This window comes from Rutilus rutilus, assembly GCF_951802725.1.
Source record: "Rutilus rutilus genome assembly, chromosome: 17".
Taxonomy (NCBI): Eukaryota; Metazoa; Chordata; class Actinopteri; order Cypriniformes; family Leuciscidae; genus Rutilus; species Rutilus rutilus.
This window is the reverse complement of record NC_140230.1, coordinates 24,953,092-24,972,195: the sequence shown is the minus strand read 5'-3', so window position 1 is coordinate 24,972,195 and position 19,104 is coordinate 24,953,092. Positions and strand designations below refer to the sequence as shown.

The window sequence follows — 19,104 nt, the reverse complement described above, 5'->3', positions numbered from 1 at the left end:
CTTCCAGCAGGATAACATGCATGTCACTAAGCTCAAATCATCTCAAACCGGCTTCTTGAACATGACAATGAGTTCACTGTATACTCAAATGGCCACCACGGTCACCAGATCATGGATGCGCATCCTTCAAATCTGCAACAACTGTGTGATGCTATCATGTCTATATGGACCAAATTCTCTAAGGAATGTTTCCAGCAGCTTGTTGAATCTATGCCATGAAGAATTAAAGCAGTTCTGAAGGCAAAAGGAGGTCCACAAACACAGTACTAGCAAGGTGTACCTAATAAAGTGGCTGGTGAGTGTATGTTTGGGGTCAGTAAGATTCTTTTAAAGAAATTTTATAAAAATTATTACGCAAAGATGGATTAAATGTGACAGTAAAGATATGTATAATGTTACAAAATATGTCTATTTCATATCATATTGAATATATTGGTTTGCAATAATAATGCTGTTTTTTAAACTTTCTATTCATCAAAGAATCTTGGGAAAAAAAAGTCAGTTTCCAAAAACTGTTTTCAAAATTGTTTTCCACTGTTTTCAAAATTGATAATAAATGTTTATTTTGCAGCTTATTAGATTGATTTCTGAAGGATCATGTGACACTGAAGACTGGAGTAATGATGCTGAAAATTCAGCGTTGCCATCACAGGAATAAATTACATTTTAAAATATATTCCACTAAAAAGAAGTTCTTTCAAATTGTAGTAATACTTCAAAATATGACTATTTTTGATCAAATAAATGCAGCCTTGGTGAGCATAAAAGAGTTCTTTCAGCAACATAAAAAAATCTTACGGACCCCAAACATTTGAATGGTAGACCGTATATTTGTTTTATTAATCATCATTACTTAGTATTGGTCGATTCTCTGCAGATGTAATAGCTTTGCCAAACTTCTCTACCTTCCAGACTGTGTGAAAAGCCAACAGTCTCTATCAATCCCTCTTTCTGGTGTCTGGACTAATCAACGGCACTAATTGATTTGAGCGCTGGTGGGGGTGGGGGGCACCAGGGGAAGGGCATGAGCGGGTTATCTCTGGCCCGTATCCAAAATCTTTAATATTAGCAGTAAAAGAACAGTGAACAAGTGAAGAAATAATATACTCCTAAGGAAAAAATACACAATATTCATTCAAAAGTTCTTTCACAACAAATAAAAGCAATCATGGTGCTGATGCTATAACTTACAGTTTGTTCTTGTGTTGTCAGTACCTTGAAGACACAATGACTGGTAACAGCCGAGGCTCTGAAAGAGAAAGTCGCTCATCAAGGACACACCAAATGTGGAGAAGGCCAGATAAATAAATAAATGATAGAATACTGTGTGGAGAGAGACTGCTGCTTTTTTGTATACACTAAATCTTCATCCCCCAACCTTAACTAAAGGTAAATGTCTAACTTCATTGTGACTGTTTGCTTTTGTTCACAACTGGGTAGACCTCCATTTATTCAGTCATGATGTAGTTGTTGACATTTTGCCTAAATATAACACCTGTTATGAACTGATATATGGAAATAATTCATTTAGATAGCAAAGCTGTCAGTTGATATCAAAACATGAAAAATGTTTTGTCAGGTTGCCTAACCTAAAAATATGCTTTATTACATCTTAATTAACTGTTTATTCATGGCAAAAAATGATGACTGAATCAATGTGACTATTAGGTAATACAATTAAAAGTAATTTAAAGATCTATATCAGGTAACAGCTGCCTCTAACCACTTTTTACAGTGTAAGAAACCCCAGATGCTAAAAAGCATTAACCGCTAAGTAATTATGTGTAACTAATCTGAGACTGCCTATAGAAAGTGAACAATGCACTGTCAGTAAATCCAGGAAAATGTCATTTTCCCATCGTCTCTTATGAATTCTGAAATACTATTGATAAAAAATATTAGAGCCAAACGTTTGTTTCAGCCCATAAAGCAAAATAAGTAGCAGTCTAACCATGACATTTAGAAATCTGCCTTGCACATTTTAATTTATATTTAATTTTAAACTATATTTTTTCCATTTTATTTAAAAACGGAGAGTGGGAGGATTTTTTTTTTTTTTTTCTAGGAAAAATATGGTCAAATAAAATATCAATTAATAACAACAACAACAATAATGAATAGCCTCATAATATTCACTTTTTTTGACAAATATGCTTTTCGACTAAATAGAAACACCAAAATTTCATTGAAACACCACTTTATTTTTATTGATAGGTGCCCGTTGTTCTGCAAAAATCATTTATACAGAATGAGTTAAATGCTTTTGGTAAAAAATAAAATAAAAAAAGTGCGGATTTCACAGGTAATTCCAACGTTGTGTTATAAGGAAACGGTCAGACATTTTTAAACAAAAGATGCACAGGAACATTTTGAAAGAAAAGATGACGCAAACGCATCGTTTGTGTGGCATAATCCCGTTATTATAAAGTGCAGCTCCACACTGAGGGCGCTGAGATGTAGCCTACTCAATACCAATAAGCATGTTGAGATTATCTTCATGAGTGCCTCCTTCACATAATTATTTAATTTACTAGGGGAACATTTGCTTAGTCTGCAAGGTTTTCTCTTCACGTTAATTTTATAAAATAAACAAACAATTCATAACTAGTTTATGTACATGCATAATTTAGCTACATAAGAGCAAAAGTCTATTTAAATATGTCCAGAAATTGGTCCATTAATCATTGTTTTTACTCGATTCTTGGTCGCTCTGATCATCTGTGAAGCAAACATCGACGTCGCTGTCGTTGTCGCTTTTTTGCTCGGCGTCCTCGAAGATGCCATCCATTTTGTCGTCGGATTTTTTTATGCTTTGACCAGGATGCCTCGATTTGACGTGCCTCTCCAAATCTCGCCTGCGCACGAGCACCTTCCCGCAGAACTCGCACCTGTAGGGCGTGTTTCCCTCCGCGTGCAGTCGGATGTGTTTATTGAGATTGCTGGGATCGCCAAAAGGCCTAAAACACACTTTACATTTGAGTGGTTTGTAGCCTGTATGAGTCCTCATGTGAATCTTCAGCCCGTATTTTCGAGAGTACAGTTTGCCACAATAAAGACACAAATGTCCCTTTTTTGGCTTGCCCGAGTTTGGGTTCGATGCGGGCATAGACTCCAGTCGTGAACGGTTCTTCTCTACGGCGATTTCAGACAGCTGTTGCGTGTGCATTGCAATCTCCCTGTCGATATTCGTAATCGCGTTTAGATCTGGATTTAGAGCGGGCGCGCCGAAATAGTCTGGGTATTTCAGCAGGTTGCCGAAGTGAAATTTCAGAGGGTAGTACGGGGAACTATAAAGGAGCTCTCCATTGTAAACCGTGAATGGCATGAGGGGTATGTTGCAGTCTCCATTGTAGGATTTTCCACCATCAAACTGTGGCAAGGAGAACCTCTCGAAGTGAAACCCGGCCGGAAGCTGGGAGTAGCGCGAGGGCGACAGGGTAGGGTGCATGCGGTTGTCAACGTGCTTGAAAGCTGAAGTCTCCTCAAAATGTGGCAGTAGAGGAAAGCCACGGATGGTGTTTGCGCAGGGGATAACGGGAGGGGTGCTGTCCATGGTGTGCGCGCATTTTGAGGGATGAACGTTTGGTTCGTTTAGGGTGCGCACTGACTTGATGTTTCCCAGCAGTTTACTGAACCCAATGCTGTTTGGTTTCCCATTGGGCTCATCTCTCGCGACCTCAGCCGGGGAGATCTTTGAAAGTCCCATTGGTTTGAAAGCAGAGCGCACGCCGGGATGGAAACCCATGCTGTTGAGCACAGACGATGTCCCGCCGAGGCCCAGGATGTGTCCTGGGTTCCTGGCCGAGGTCACGCTCATGTCAAGGGCCCTGTCCTGCTCCTCTGCGCTGGTTTTTTTGGATAGTCCCGCTTTATTGGCGAACGGTTTCAATGCGTCTGACATGAAGGTGCTGTGGCCGATTCGTGGAGAGGACGACGTATTCGGGATGTCCCCTGATTTCGGAGATCTGTTGAAGTTGTCTGTGCCTCTCACTTGCTCGTTGCTCACCAAACTTCTGCCGTTGCTCAACGCACAGTGGAAATGCACGTGAGCTTTCAGGGTGTTCGGGTATTTGAATATTCTCCAGCAGTACCAGCAAATGTAGCGCTCCTCGCCTGAAACAAAAAATAAAAAAGCAATTAAATTACGTTATTCTCAGATAGAACACTCTTAAATTGCATGAGGAAATTACAATTAGATTTCATTGGAGACTCTTTTTGAAATAAAACTCAAATAGTGCGTCAAAGATGTTTTAGTCTCTAGAGCACCATTATAACAAATCAAGAACGACTGTAAATGATTATTGTTGACAAGATGGCCTTTTGCTGAATATGATAGCCTGCAGTCATGACTTTTTATCACCGCGCCTTGGTCACGTTGGCATGACACCAGTTGGGCAGTCTGGGGTCAATGATATAGATGTAATGATTTTGTAATCCTCAAAACCCCGTTGTTTATTGTCACTATCAAAAGAGCAAGCGCCGACCCAATCTGGCGCTTACAAACCAATACATTCAATAGGGACTTTCCCTGTGCGCTTTTCCGTGGAATTGACGGCAGCTGTTGCTTGAAATCGCGAGTCGCATAAGACAATGAGGCTGGCCCATCTGTTGACGCTGGAGAATAGGAAGCGTATGTCAAGGAGCGCACCGTGTATTGGCCCGAGAGCAGCGCTCACAGTACAGCGTCGCAAATCAGGGCAATATACATCCCACATAAAAGTTTGCATTCACTAGCAAACAATACATTATGCAGCCAGCTAATTTACCGTAGAGCACCTTTTTGAATGTATTTGCTTTTGAATACATGAATATTAATGGCTAGATGACATTTGTTAACCCTCGCTGAACTACACCGCGCATCAGCCCAGGAGAGCACATCCAGGACTTTATTAGTGAATACAACTAATTAAGAGAGATAATACATACAGACCGTAGCTGAGCATGAATGATCAATCATATGTAAATATATAGCAAATACAGTAGCCTGCAGCGTATGTGTGTGTGTGTACTCTACTCAATAATTCTCAACCAATCACTATGGGTTACTGCCCCAGACGCCAGACCTTTCGATTTACTAACTAAACAGGGATAATCTGACAACATTCTCAGATAAGCCTATTAAATAGGATTTGAATAGGATTTGGCTTTGATTGTGCTGGTGGCCGTGTTGCTTAAAACATCGTTCATAGCGCATCAAAACTAATTTACTATTAGTTATAACAATATATAATATATTATTATAGCCTATAATATAATATAATAATGTGCTTATTTAGGCTAATTTGGTAATACACTGTCACTTTATTTGATAATTGCAAAATTACCGGAATTTCATTCGGGATTTTTTTTTTTTTTTTTTTTTTACGCTATGCATTTTGATTTGATTTATTATTATTATTATTATTATTATTATTATTATTATTATTTTATTTTATTTTTAAATCGTAATTTGAATGACTATAGCCTACAGCTTGTAGGGTATTTTATATTTCTGAAATATATTCAAGTAAAGTGAAAAGGTCTGAGGTATTCTCTACTTCAAGAATTATATTTAATTATTGCACATTTGTAAATAAACGAAATTATGACGCACGTCTCACCTTTTTCGTCATGAGTTGGAGTTGCAGTCGTAGGAATGTCAAACCATTGCGCCAGTGCGTTGGAATACCAAACGCTCAATTCCTCTCCAGTCTGTATTTCTCTCATCACACGGTAGAATATCTTTCGAAAAGAAGGAAAAGTATTAGAAATAGTCTGTAATTTACATTGGATCAAATTAATTCTTTTTTTCCTTTCTCACCTGTCCTCCAGGTAAATCCGAGACTGCCTCGAGGTTCTGTTCTTGACTGTTCCTGGCCGCGCGTATTAACCCGATCCAATCTGGAACTGCGCTGCCAGACTCATCCACGAATTCTCCCCTCACCAGACGAATCTACAAATACAAATTTCAACATGAATAACATAATATTGTTTACTTGGTTCATAACGAAAGGTAGCTAAAATAGTCAACCTCTTCAGTGAATTTGAATTATAAAATTGTCTCATGATGTCTGCCTCCTGTGAAGCGGTTGAAAATATGCTATATTTTTTTATACATTTTATTTAAAAATGTATACACAAATATATTTATATTTATATACCTAATATTCTTTGTTGTCTTTTTGTTTTTTGTTTTCTCCCCACGCATTTTTAATTATATCACCCCAAGGTATTTCAAACAAAAGCGCGTTAATGTCGTTTTATTCGGTCTATTAGACAATGGTGATAATTTTACAAGGAACAGGCCACATAATTGAGTTGATATGAGAAACGAATTTGAAGAGTGTCAAAGCATTTCCATTCTGTTCAAACAAATTAAAGATTAAAGCGTGACATTTGACACGGAGATTGCACCTGATGATCGCCCATGGCCCGCGGCGTTGCATTTACGCGCATCAATCACAGAAGCAGACAGCGGAAAGAGCTCCAGTCTATTTACAACTTATTTAGGAAAGTGAAAGCCGTTAACATGCAACGCCTTTTAAACCCATTTGATTTACGAATATTCCACTTTTTTTATATATATATATAGGCTATATATATATTTCATATTTATACTTTTTTTTTATAAAATACATTTTTTTTTTATTTGATACCAATATTTAATATAATGTTTCAGTTAAATTGAATCAAGATTTTATATACTGATCGGTTAATTGTCTGATTTACTGTTATATTTATATCGAAATAAATGGGTACTTGGGAAAAACCAGCCCTCAAGCCTTTGAAATGTAATAGGGTAGAAGGCATGAAATCTCGCCCAGAAACTCAGGTCACCCTATTAAGGCGGTTAAGTAAAAGAATGACATGTTGTCCTGCTAATATAACTCAATTATTTCTAACCTGACAGCACAAACCAATTAATACGAGGATGCTTTATGAAGAGTGACAGGTCAGCATCGAGACTTGGAAAAGTAAAGTTTTCTCTTTTTTTTAACGGCATAAATAATTACTTCTAAATGTATAAAAAAATGTTTTTAAAATATACTTTGTTTTCTTTGGTTTAGTTTGATTTAGACTTTTTTTCAGATTAAATTATTATTATTATTATTATTATTATTATTATAAGTAGTAGTAGTAGTAGGAACAATATAATCAGAATATTATAATATAATAATAATACTTGTTGTTATTATTATTATTATTATTATTATTATTGTTGCTGTTGTTGTATTTTATTTGTTCTTGCATGTAGGTGTCATTCAATAAATTAAATTTAAAAGCTGCAGAATAAAATACAAATGAGAAAGGCATATTTGCAGGTATAATCTATTCTACATTGTACAATATTTTGCACATCTTGTTTAAAATGTCCCGAATGCATTATTCACATTTCTCTCGGTGTGCATTTTATAAAAACTTTCAAAAGTCTTAATAAAATGTTCAACATTCTAATCTTTCTTAAAGAGGCGTTGGAAATGAATCAAACTAACCTTCTTTTTCACTCCAAGTTCCTTGCGGTCCGAAACATACTTCCCGAGTTTGAAGATGCCCGGAACCGGACCTATCCGAAGCCCGGCTGGGATGCTACAGTCAGCGAACAAACTGATAGTGGGTGTCCGAGTCGCTTGCATGGCTTGCTCTGTGTGGGGCTGAGCTATCCGAACCAAGGACGATCAAGCAGCCACTGATTGAGATGAGCAGAGAGTCTGAGATGAGGACAGACTAATATCCGCCCGCCAAGTGACGCGGTGGCGTGTGTGATCCGGCTTTTCTTATGGCGCAGTCAGGTTCCCCTCGGCACATTAATGCGCAAGGGCGAGCAGCGCGCTATGAGAGAGTTGCGCTCTTTTAGCAGCTGTAGAACCCTCCGAAATAGTCACATGGAGACTTTCCCTCACCCTCACGCATAATGAACCGCTCCAAACGGTCAAGAGACAATAGGCCCCAGCGACCTTCCCATCCCCAAAATCCAATTTGTCAAGGGCAGAGAAAAGAGAGTGCAGAATCAAAGGTCTGGCGCAACCATTAATCCTCAGCATGTGGCTTTGTCCGTCAGACAGTTCCGATATTTTAAGTGACAAATCCACTGTATAATTTCTCCATAAATTCTCTCCCCTTTTATTGTTCCTATACAAACCAGTTTTTGGAAATCAGTGACTACTTTAAATCTACTTGGCTGCATCCTTTTAGGTTTTATGTACTTCAAAGCTCTTTATTCTCTCCCTGGCTGCATTGTCTGTTGCCGTTTCAACAAAAGGAGCAGGAATGTTTGGGAGACTTGTTAACTTCTATTGACTCCCGGCGTGTGCCGTGCTGGGACCGGGCAGGTACTCAACGGGAGAACCAGCCAAAAAAATAAGAGCCGCTTTCAAAATAACCACCACCTTATCATTTCACACTTTTTGACAACAGGTCACGTATCAGGATGGTCGCATTCAGTTTTGATGAAGCGCCCTGCAGGGCTCTAGAACTAATGGAGAGGAGAAAAAAAGATTTGATCAAAAGACGCAGGACAAAACAGAACAGAAAATCCTGTGCAAGACAATAGTTTCTGCTTGCGAATGTTTAATCTTTTAGCAGCTTTATGCTTGTATGGAATAGTTTCAAGGAGAAAGCAATAATATTTGTATTCATTTTATTCATCCAACATTCAGATAAAGTGATCATTTTAGCCTCTACGAATTAATACACTTGGCCTATGTAACAGGCATTGCTCTTTTGGATACAAAGTTACTAAAGAGTTCAAACATCTTAATAAATAACAATTTAGTGTTTTATGTTATCATTTAGACATGTGTCAAGAAGAGAACACATGGCACTCTGATTTCACTCATGCAGGAGCATTGGGTGTCATTTGAAGTGACCACTGGTTTTAAAACTTCATTTGACCTCTTTGATCGTGGCCCTCAATGACTGAACAGAGGCCGAAGGGAAGAAACAAGAATTTGTGGGCGATAAATTCAAGCCATGAACATGTCCCGCTAACCTCTGCCCTGGCGACTCTGCGATGACACTACGCTGTAATTGGAGAAGCAGAGGTGGGATTTCTTTCTTCGGGAAAAGGTACCCCACTGCTCCTTTCTAGGAGTCTTCTCTTTGGGCTCCTTAATGAGTCAAAGAGCGTGAACGACACGCGAACAATTTTTGAATAGGCGCATGCAAAGGCCGGCTGTGCGCTGCGTTATTTATTAATGTTGCCATTTGTGACTGGTTCCCATCCGCTCTGCAACAGCGGGTCCGGCCTCTACAGCTCTCACACCAGCCGGGCCCATTCTCATTCTCGTCTTGTGTCTTTAAAGTCGAAGTTCTCCAACTAATAAATTGTGCACAAAGGCGGAAACAGGGACGTTTTCTTTTCTGTCCTCCTAACCGGGAAAAGCAAAGGGTGAAAGTCATCCCAAAGCGCTCATTGGAGCAGGGGTTTTGGAAGCTAAAGCAGTGTTCAGAGCAAATGGGATGGAAAATTAAATGAAATCAAATAGCTTGAACGCTCGCATTGTCCCCTGTCTTTTAAATGGCACATTAATTACACGGCAGCAGCTTTATTTCGGAACAATATTGTGGACCCAAACAGAGCATTCCAGAACATTTTTTTACCGTCGGATTGTGAGATTCGGAGAAAGTGGTCAAGTGGTTGAAAGCATTTTCTCAGGGTCTCAGCGTTACAATTCGAGCTAAATGTGGGATTTGATTTAACAGGTTGCCAAATAATGAAGCATGAATGTAGGGTAACAGCGACTGTGTGAAGAACTGCAGTGTCCCACCAGGGGTTTCATTCATGCGTCCAAACTGGGCTTGAGTGCCAAGGGTTCACCACTCTATCTGAACGATGCACAATGCCCGAGCGAAAACATTTTTTTACGCCGACCATAAACTCTCTGCCATACAAACTCCTTTTGTAGGCTCTTTCTTTTCTCATCGTTTTTCTTTCATTCCCAGTGCAAATAAGGAAAACGTTTGGTAGGCTATACAAATCATTTGCTGCATTTATTTTTTACTTTAGTTGTATACGTCAACATTCCATGGCTTAATAGCATAATAGGCTATAATGAAGCTAATATATGCTGCAAGAAACAAAGGTCAGACATTTTTTTCGATTAATTAATTAATTAATTTAATATGAACGAAAATATGTTTGCCTACAAATATTAATCTTGCATGCCTGTTTGTATGCGCTTAACCTACTCGCTCTTGTTGCGGGAAAGTGCAAGCCTCACAAAGGGCGGACCAGCTGCGTCGCAGATAGGGGATGCGGGTGGGACATTAGTGACGCGATTGAATAGTAATTATGCTTGTATGGGAGTCCCACCAGATGACATGATTGGGATTTTAACCCAGACTAATATTCAAAGTCGCATTAGAAAGTGGCGAGATAAGTGGCTCCTGATTTGACTCTGTTCATGCGTGCTCCCATTTCTAAATGCTCTCAAAAGAAAGGGGGCTGCTTCGTTTCAGTATTCAAAGCCTGAACAAAGTTAGCTCTGCCTTTTGAACCGAATTTCCCCAACTTTACCTCTCTTGTCCCAGTTGAAAGGCCTCGCATAATGGGGTGTAAACTTGTCTGAATTGAAATGTTTCGGTGTACCTTATAAATTCATACCCTTTTTCACTCGAGCGCGTAAGAATGAACCTTCAGTCTATCCGATTCTCTCTGCTGTTGAACGCCTTTACCGCGAGCTCTATTTGTGAAGTTCATTTTTAGGCAAATGTATTCAGGGGAGGTTTGCAGTGAATAGTTCTGTGTGTCAGCCGGGCCTAATTGGGATTAAAGCACTAAAACCATATGCAAAAAGTGACAGGATTTCTCAGGTTTTAGAGAGCACCAACTTTTGCCCCCTTTTAATCCTCAGATCATTTAAGTGGACGCTGGGAAAAGAAAAAAAAAAGACTGAGGGAGTTTTGTGTGATGCTATGTACAGACAGATCATTAGTTATTCCATTGACGAGATTCTTTCAAGTCATGGATTGAAAACACTTTGAATAATTTGGGTGTCTGCATGACATTTTCTAATGATCTGAAAACGAAACTATTCTAAAATAGTCTTCAGGTATAGGCTAAATATGTGGTTCTGGATATAATTTGTGTGGTTTTTTTTTTAGTCCTGTATGAGGCCTAAGGTTTATTTAACATAGAAAATCCCTGTTTCACCATTTTGGATGAGAAATCACACTTCTTTTTTTCTCTCAATATTTCTTTTCGATCAAAATAAATGGAAATATGTTTAAATTAATAAATCGTCTTTAAAGGAAAACAACTGATTTTTCGCATTGATTCTAATAAGCTGTAATGACCATATTTAAATCCTTTTTCAGCAGCACTCGGTGTTCATGTGGCCTGGCAGGACCCTGGATAGCTCCCGTCTTTGAAAGGTCACTAGCCACTCACGTAAACGCAGCTAATTATATTGATAACGCACGCATGCAGGCATTGCATGAGGCAGATCATTTTTATCATGCCGTAATGCATATCACCAACTTTACAACGCCTATAGCTCGGAATGCATTTTACATGACTGGCAAAATTCATACTAATGATATGAATCAGCGACCATCACTGAAGACTGTCTGTAGCAACCTCATTAATGGACAGGATTGACATTTCTGGGTTTTTCATAATGTCCAGCGCATTTCTGCGGAGAAACAATGCAAGGCAAGTACTGGCCGTTAATTGCGCCTCCGTTTCGGGTGGGATGAGCTTGTGGAAATGATGACCGTATAGCTAAAGTAATGAGGGGCTATTGATTAACCCGATATGTTCAAGACCCTGAATCTTTCCAGTGCTGTCAATTAAAAAAAACTAGGCTGAGATATGTACAGTATAATAATTGTAATAATAACAATAAAACAATTACATTTTGTTTTTCGGTATTAAAAATGACACAAAACTGCTGTCACAACGAACTATCATATTTAGAAAAACTACTAAATGACTGGATAGGCGTTTTAATGTATTTTAATCCGGTATAATCCCTTTTTCTTTGGATTGAATTAGTATTGTAATCCCAGAGGGCCTTTGATTCTCCCAAATCTGCTAAATAATCACATGACCTTAAATCCCCACTTACAATGTAAAACAAAAAGTCAACAGTGAGGTTAATTACATTGTGTTTGCGTATTTGAGCTATACAATATAATACATGTTGTGTTTATGTGTGAATTTAAAATGATAAATTAGTGTAATTTATTTGATAGGAATATGATAAATACAATCAAATATGAAGGTTTCATTTGTTAACATTAGTTAACATCAATGAACAATACTTCTACAGCATTTTAGTCTCAAGTTAATCTCAACATTTACCAATATATTAAGATCAAATGTTTTATAACTAAAAAAAAAGTTAATAAATGCTGTAAGAATATATTGTTCATGTTAGTTAAGGCAATAACTAATGTTAACAAATGAGACCTTATTGTAAAGTGTTACCATTTACCACTTGTCTTTATTGTCTCCAGTCAGTCTGTCTTTGTACATGCACTAAAATTCACACAAATCCTATTACACTGTGAAGAAGCCTTTGAATTATTTTCTCTCTTTTCAGATATTGGATACTTCCTTCAATATTTAGACGTCCTTGTCTTAATTATTCTAGCAACAGTCACATGTTTTAGTGCTTGTTGTGAGCATTTATCTTTTGTTTGCTGTAGTGGACTATTGACTCAAGTGTGGTTTGTCAGTGCTCAGGCTCGTGATCTGAAAGTTGTTTTGAATCGAATCATCAGTTTTTCATTTAAAGTCTATATAAATGCATATTTTTAATTGGATAAATTGTGTCAACATGCTGCTTTTGCCGACAGTAGTTTTATGCTTAAGTACTCCAGTGCACATCTACCTCACACTTCTAGAAAGTTTTGAGTGTTTGGACATTTTCCAGTGTGAACCGATCAGGATGGATCAGATGCAGATGAAGAGGGCAGATTTAGATAGAATTGGGCCATAGTGAGCGTGATTCTTGTTGTGGCAGTATACCGTACAGCTTGAGGTTCCCCTTTGGCCAAAGAATCAAGGTCATAAACTGAGCCTTGAGTGACACAATCACACTCCCTTAAGAAGTGTTCCTGTCTATTCCTTCCTCATCATAAACAGTCATAAGGTGCCCTGCATTTTACACCTGTTGATATTGTGTAAAAGCGGATTTTATGCACAGACAATGTTGAAACAAAACCCACAAAAGGACATGATGCTCAGAGCTTTATTTCCATTTGTGGACAAGCAATGCAAGACGCAAGCTGATCTTTGAGTAGTAAGGCACACGCATTTGAAGGCATGACTGGTGAGCAGAAAACACCACTACTCATCATCTGCTGCTCCAGAGATGGAATAAGATTTCTCCTGTGTGTTGCTCTCCAGAACGTCATCCTCGGTTTTAACTGTTCTGTGGGAGAAAACAATGCAATTCATTCAGCAGGCTAAAATGAAACTCTAAAATATTAATTCTACACTTATTTTACTTTATATCACTCTGCAGTATCTGTTACATTTTCTTTGTTTATTTGAGTTTATTGATAGAATGCTTATTTTTATTTTGCCATCACTCTCAGAAAAAAAGGTACAAAAGCTGTCAGGGTGGTGCCCTTTCAAAAGGGTACTGCCCCAGTGACAGCTTTTCTACCTTTTATGTGCAGAGATATTTGAGAGAGGACATTAAACACTGTGAAATGGGATACAGGGAGTGAGATGGGAATATGATTCATGGCCAGAATCGAACCCAAGTTTCTGCACAAACACCACAGAATGAGCACATGTGCAAAACCACAGTTCTGACAGAAAGCTTTATTTGAATGCTACCTGATAAGCAGAGTCTTCCTCTCTGTCATCTCCACAGCCTGCTCTTGATTATAGTCGACATTGGTGCCTGGACCGCCAACCCCACCGGTGATCCCATTGAGAAAACCTCCGTCATTACCTCCGGGAAGACCTCCAGCAAGACCACCACCAATGCCTCCTCCAAGACCACCACCTAGACCTCCGCCAACACCACCGCCAGTGCTTCCTCCAAGACCTGTGGCAGGGCTGCCACCAAGACTTCCTCCAAGACCTGTGCCAAGACTACCACCTAAACCTCCGCCAAATCCACCGCCAATGCTTCCTCCTAGACCTGTGGCAGGACCACCACCTAGACCTCCGGCAAGACCTCCACCCGCTCTATCAGCGGCTCCAGCACTGTGAACACTCATGCTGCCACTCATGAGGGACATGGTTTGCATGCTCTGGACCATGGAAGACAGACGAGAGTCCTCACCCTCAATGAGCTTCCTGTGAACAACAATTGAGGAGGAAATGATTATATTCTGGTATGTTTTACTCTGAAAGAAAAGTGTTGTGGGATTAACTGTTTTATGTGATCACACATTTAAATTGCTAAAAGCTACCTGTATGTGGTAATTTCAATCTCGAGGGACATCTTCACATTGAGCAGATCTTGATATTCACGCAGGAGCAGCGCTATCTTCTGTTTGGAGGCTTTCAGCTCAAGCTGCAAGGCCTCAATTCTTGCCTGTCAGAAGTGTTTATATAATTTATGCTTGGATTTCTTTCTTCGATTTTACTTTGCATGTAGGCCAAATTATATTTGTCTCACCTGGAATTCTTCTAGTTCTTTTCTGTACTTTTCCTGAGTCTCACGGATCTGTGCTTCCAAAGCCTCATTTTTGGTTTTCAAAGAGTCCAAGTCACGTTCCTTATTTTGAATCTAAAAAACAAGAGGGAACAATGAATGTATTGCCCAATGTAAGCATGTTAAAGAAAGATCATTAATACTTACATCCTTCTTCGCAGTGACAATTTCCTCTCTCACGCTTCGCACCTTGTCCACATGTTTTGTTGTTTTGTTGTTGAGATCTTCAAATTTATTTGTATACCAAGAATCCATTTCCTGTAGACAAATGAAAAGTGTTGTAACATATATTTTGTTGAAACTGCAGTGTTTTTCCTTTAATTAAAACTACTCACAGTCACAGACAATGCTCATCAGCCTCCTCAATTCCAAACATTTTAAACAATATTTGTAATTTAAAAATACCCACCTGTAAGTTCTTAGCTGCAATGTCATCATACTGGTGTTGGATCTGCTTGAGAGCGCTTGAGAGGTCGGGGAGACTGTAGACGTCTAATGCTGTGGCGTGGGCTGCGTAGATCTGTTTCAGAAGCTCGTCGATTTCCTGCAAGCGTGCGGTTTGTTATAATATTAAAACATTTCGATTTTATTTATCAAGTGCAAGTATAATTGTTTTTATGATTTTAATTACCTGTTTGTGCACTCTCTGAAGGAATTCTATTTCCACCTCCAGGTTTTCTAGCTGCTTCTCCAAAGCAATGCGCGCGGAGGTGGCGGCGTCCACGTCCTGAGAATATAAAAGATGTTCGGAAGAGATCTCATTCTATCACATTTCTTTGTGAATAAAGATAAATGTTATAAGGCAATTTGATGGGAATCATACCGGACGGAAAGCTTCAATGTCAAGCTCGGCTTTCCTCCTCATCTCTAAGGCCTCCTCATATTTAATCTTAATCATCTCCAACTGACCCGCCATAGCATCCTTTGCAGCAATAGCAAGGTCCTTTAAAATGAATTGGAAGCATTATTATCATAATACAAAGACTATTTCTCCTCACTGCGAATTATCGCCTCAGAGTTACTTATCAAAGACAACATTGGGCAACATTTTTGATGTTTTAAAACAGGCTTGTAAATATGTATCCTATTAATATTTTATGGATAGGCTAATTCTATATAGACTTGTATGGCTGAATATTAATGAACTAGGCCTACATTTATTGTAGCCATTTTTAAAAATATGATTTATTCATTAATTATTATTATTATTATTATTATATAAAGATCTGTTCAAATGATTACCCGCTGCACTCTCATCTGGTCAGCCAGCCTCTTCAGCTCCTTGAGTTGCTCCTCGTACAGCAAGCGGAGGCCGGTGGGCTTCAGGAATCGATTCTTCAGGGACTCGATTTCCGTCTCCAACAATTTGTTTTGCTGCTCAAGCGACCGGACCTTTGTTTCGACAGGAGAACAAGAAAACAGTACGCATGTTATGTGCCCTGTCTGTATCTGTATGCCCACAGAAGTGCGAATAATGCGCTTTATCTCGTGGGCCAGCAGTGGCATTTGCACTGCCAGTGAGCGCGACGCATTCAACCGTGGCCAAATCAGACAAATGCTGTCAAAGATGGCTCTGAAAATGAGGCTCGTCTCCAAGAGCATTAAGAGCAATGTTAAAGAATGTAAAGCATATTTGTTAGGCTATCAATTATAGTAGCTTATGATGTTATAAATAAAGTGACATATAGGCTAATTGATACATCCATGGAATCTTTTTATTCCACAAAAGGTTCTTTGTGGTCACAGTGGCTCTTTAGATCATACAAATAGGTATTCTTCGTGTTAAGAAAAAAAAAAAAAAATCTATTAAAAGGTTCACTGAATGGAACAATTATTATGAGTGGATAAAAGTGCTGCCAAAGCTTTGTGTGTGAGATATAATAGTAAAAGTTTCAAATTGCTCCAAGTGCATATTCATTTTGTGTAACTGCACTTGCCTTCTCAATGTATGCTGCCAGTCGGTCATTGAGCAGAATCATTTCTTGTTTCTCACTGGTTCGTGTGCTGAGGAATTCACGGTTTTCTGCAGCAGCCTGGTCGAGATCGAACCCTGGACCCCCTCCGCTGAGACAGATGGCTCCCATTCCGACACTGCAATCAATTCAGTTAACATAACTTGAATTTCAAGGTAAAACACCATGAGACCAACTGAAAGTGAATGCAAGGTAGCATGCTACTGATATTGTGCAGATTCATTTATTTGTCACTTTGGGTTTATTAGGTCACGGTCACACACAGCGCTCGAGTCTCCTAGAGGCTTTGTGTGATTTGTAACGGATCAATAAGTCAAATGAAAAAGAAAGTGTGTTCTAACAAAGCAATTATTTGCCACCAGTCAATAGTAGGCTACTAATTAAATAGGAAACTCGAAAAGTAAAGTCAAAATATTAAAGCCACCTTTTGCAAGCAACCCAGTTTTTATGTTAGTTTTATATTGAGGATGATTAAAAATACCTTAACTCATATAGCCTATATAATCTGTATAAATAATCATTATAAGACAAAATATAAATAAGAGAAATCATGAGGACAAAAATAACAACAAAAAAGTCTCTATAATGGAAAATTTAGTTTTAAGCATGTATATAATTAGATATTTTCTTAAATATTTGCCATGTGTAATACTACAAAAATGATACACAAAAAACTATATACAAAAACTTGCATGGAATTTATTCACAAAAACACACAGTACGTGTGTGTGTATTGTTGTGTAAGCAAATATATAACTTACACAAGTTACACTGTGCACCACCAGATAAAACATTTATTCTCCTCAACTGGTTTAACAAATTGCATGAAGTGTAATGCATGATGTTCAGTATTGTTCCTATGCTTCATGTGCGATGCTTACCCAGTCATGAGGGGCTGGCTGCGTGAGGATGAGATGGTCCTCCGTCCCATGGCCGTGCTGCTTCTCACGGCGGTGGCGTTACGGGAGTAGCTGGCTGAACGGCACCTCCCCACATCCCGTCTGACGGGAGAAGGGCTGCTGACCCTCACCTGGTAAGAGGAGGTGCTGGTGTCCTCGAAATGCCGGCGATAGGATGAGATCCTTTCTGGGCTGCGACTCATCGTTGATCAGTGGCTAAACTTTAAGGCCTTACTTTGTCGATCTTCCTTTTGCAAGCTCTGTTCACAAATCCACACTCCCAGAGGTCCAGGCATTTTATACTCAGCTATAAACATGAGTCAGTGCTTTGGGAATGTTGAGCCTCTGCACCATCAAGAAATGGGCCAGTCACTCAAACATCTGTCAGGTTCTTGAGAGGTGTTGAATGGAGGGTTAAATTAAGAGGCAGTCGTGATGTTGATGCGCTTTGATATGTAGGGATTTTAATTACACATGCTTCTAGACAGAGCAAGAAATAGTGTCACGGGGTCAATCTGTGCAAAGGGATACTGATATGTGAGAGATGACATTAATCTGGTCACTATTTACATGAAAGTATGTGTAAAAAATGAGAAATGCGATGGGAAACGAACCCCAATGTTTTTCTAAGGCCTGTCTGAGATTCACGGTTGAGATGACTAAAGGATTTAAGTGGGAAGACCTCACAGTCTTTTTAATCATAATCTGAAGAACCTAAAATAATTATTTTCCCTTAAAAAGGTGCAGATAGAGTATCAGCTGAATTATGCTCTAATGTTTTCTTCATGACACAAGGCTGCTGTTGGTTTTTTTTTGTGCTGACAGAATGTGGTTTATGAGATTCTTTCCAACGATCTAAGATTTGCCAGCCATGTGGGAGGAAGGCTGGGTCTGCATCTCTCTGAGATGTGAACAGTGGCTAAATGAGCTGAATCACTCAGGCGTTATTTTACTCCTGCTATCTCATTCAATTACAGTACATTAGTCATTCCTGTAGCAGTGCTCATATACAGAAAATAACAATGACACCATTGATAAAGACAATAGGCTAGCCTCTTTATTGGCAATAATAAGGCACTATTGTCTTTGTCCATTTGTTGTTGAGGCTGCTTTGCTTATATATATTTTTTCAGATTTATCTGTGAAAACAGCTTCATCACATCCACATTAATGGCAATGGTACACATAATTCTTATAATCGGACACATACTTATGGCTCAAAGACACATGCTAGTGTGTAAGAAATTCTGATGATATTATTATAAAATGGCAGTACAATAGCTGTTGTTGTCATAAGTCACAGATGACATTGCAACTTGTATAGGACAATAACAAAGTCTTATAAAGTGCCAGTCAGATTATGTATGGTGAAGAGGGTTTTCTTATTTGTAAGGTAGAAGTTGTTGAAAAAGTTTGGAATCGGTAAGATGTAATGTTTTTGAAAGAAGTCTCTTATGCTCACTGCATTTATTCAGTTAAAAGTAGTAAAACAGTAACATTGTGAAATAATATTAGAATTAAACCAAATTCTTTTTTAATATATTTTAAAATGTAATTTCTTTTTGTGATGGAAAAACTACATTTTCAGCATTATTACTCGTCTTCAGTGTCACATGATCATTCAGAAATCAT

The 19,104-nt window shown here is 38.7% G+C and overlaps 3 protein-coding genes and 1 long non-coding RNA gene across 5 annotated transcripts in view; 1 reads left to right on the top strand and 3 right to left on the bottom strand.

Annotated features, from left to right (window-relative positions):
• The window catches only part of LOC311275914, a 62,756-nt gene extending 47,814 nt beyond the window's left edge, over positions 1-14,942 (top strand). The window contains exons 3-4 of one of the 2 annotated variants that reach the window (XR_014625007.1): positions 5,812-5,992; positions 13,809-14,942. This is a non-coding gene — a long non-coding RNA (uncharacterized lncRNA). The remainder of the gene's footprint in view (positions 1-5,811; positions 5,993-13,808) is intronic. The other variant, XR_014625008.1, reaches the window with a different exon arrangement.
• cnr2 (cannabinoid receptor 2) overlaps positions 1-19,104 on the bottom strand; it is a 302,290-nt gene that overhangs the window by 258,399 nt on the left and 24,787 nt on the right. The gene's annotated exons all lie outside the window — the stretch shown is intronic.
• Positions 2,184-7,746, bottom strand: prdm13 (PR domain containing 13). The gene is made up of 4 exons (XM_084385223.1): positions 7,473-7,746; positions 5,801-5,932; positions 5,601-5,721; positions 2,184-4,113 (listed from the first exon to the last, which is right to left on the bottom strand). Exons 1-4 carry the CDS (start codon positions 7,611-7,613, stop codon positions 2,678-2,680), a joined length of 1,830 nt encoding a protein of 609 aa, XP_084241349.1. The 5' UTR covers positions 7,614-7,746; the 3' UTR covers positions 2,184-2,677.
• LOC311275913 (desmin) lies at positions 13,160-17,740 on the bottom strand. Its single transcript, XM_084385224.1, has 11 exons — positions 17,455-17,740; positions 16,538-16,691; positions 15,843-15,992; positions 15,424-15,543; positions 15,232-15,327; positions 15,010-15,144; positions 14,748-14,858; positions 14,565-14,675; positions 14,356-14,480; positions 13,772-14,239; positions 13,160-13,358 (listed from the first exon to the last, which is right to left on the bottom strand). Exons 1-11 carry the CDS (start codon positions 17,673-17,675, stop codon positions 13,274-13,276), a joined length of 1,776 nt encoding a protein of 591 aa, XP_084241350.1. The 5' UTR covers positions 17,676-17,740; the 3' UTR covers positions 13,160-13,273.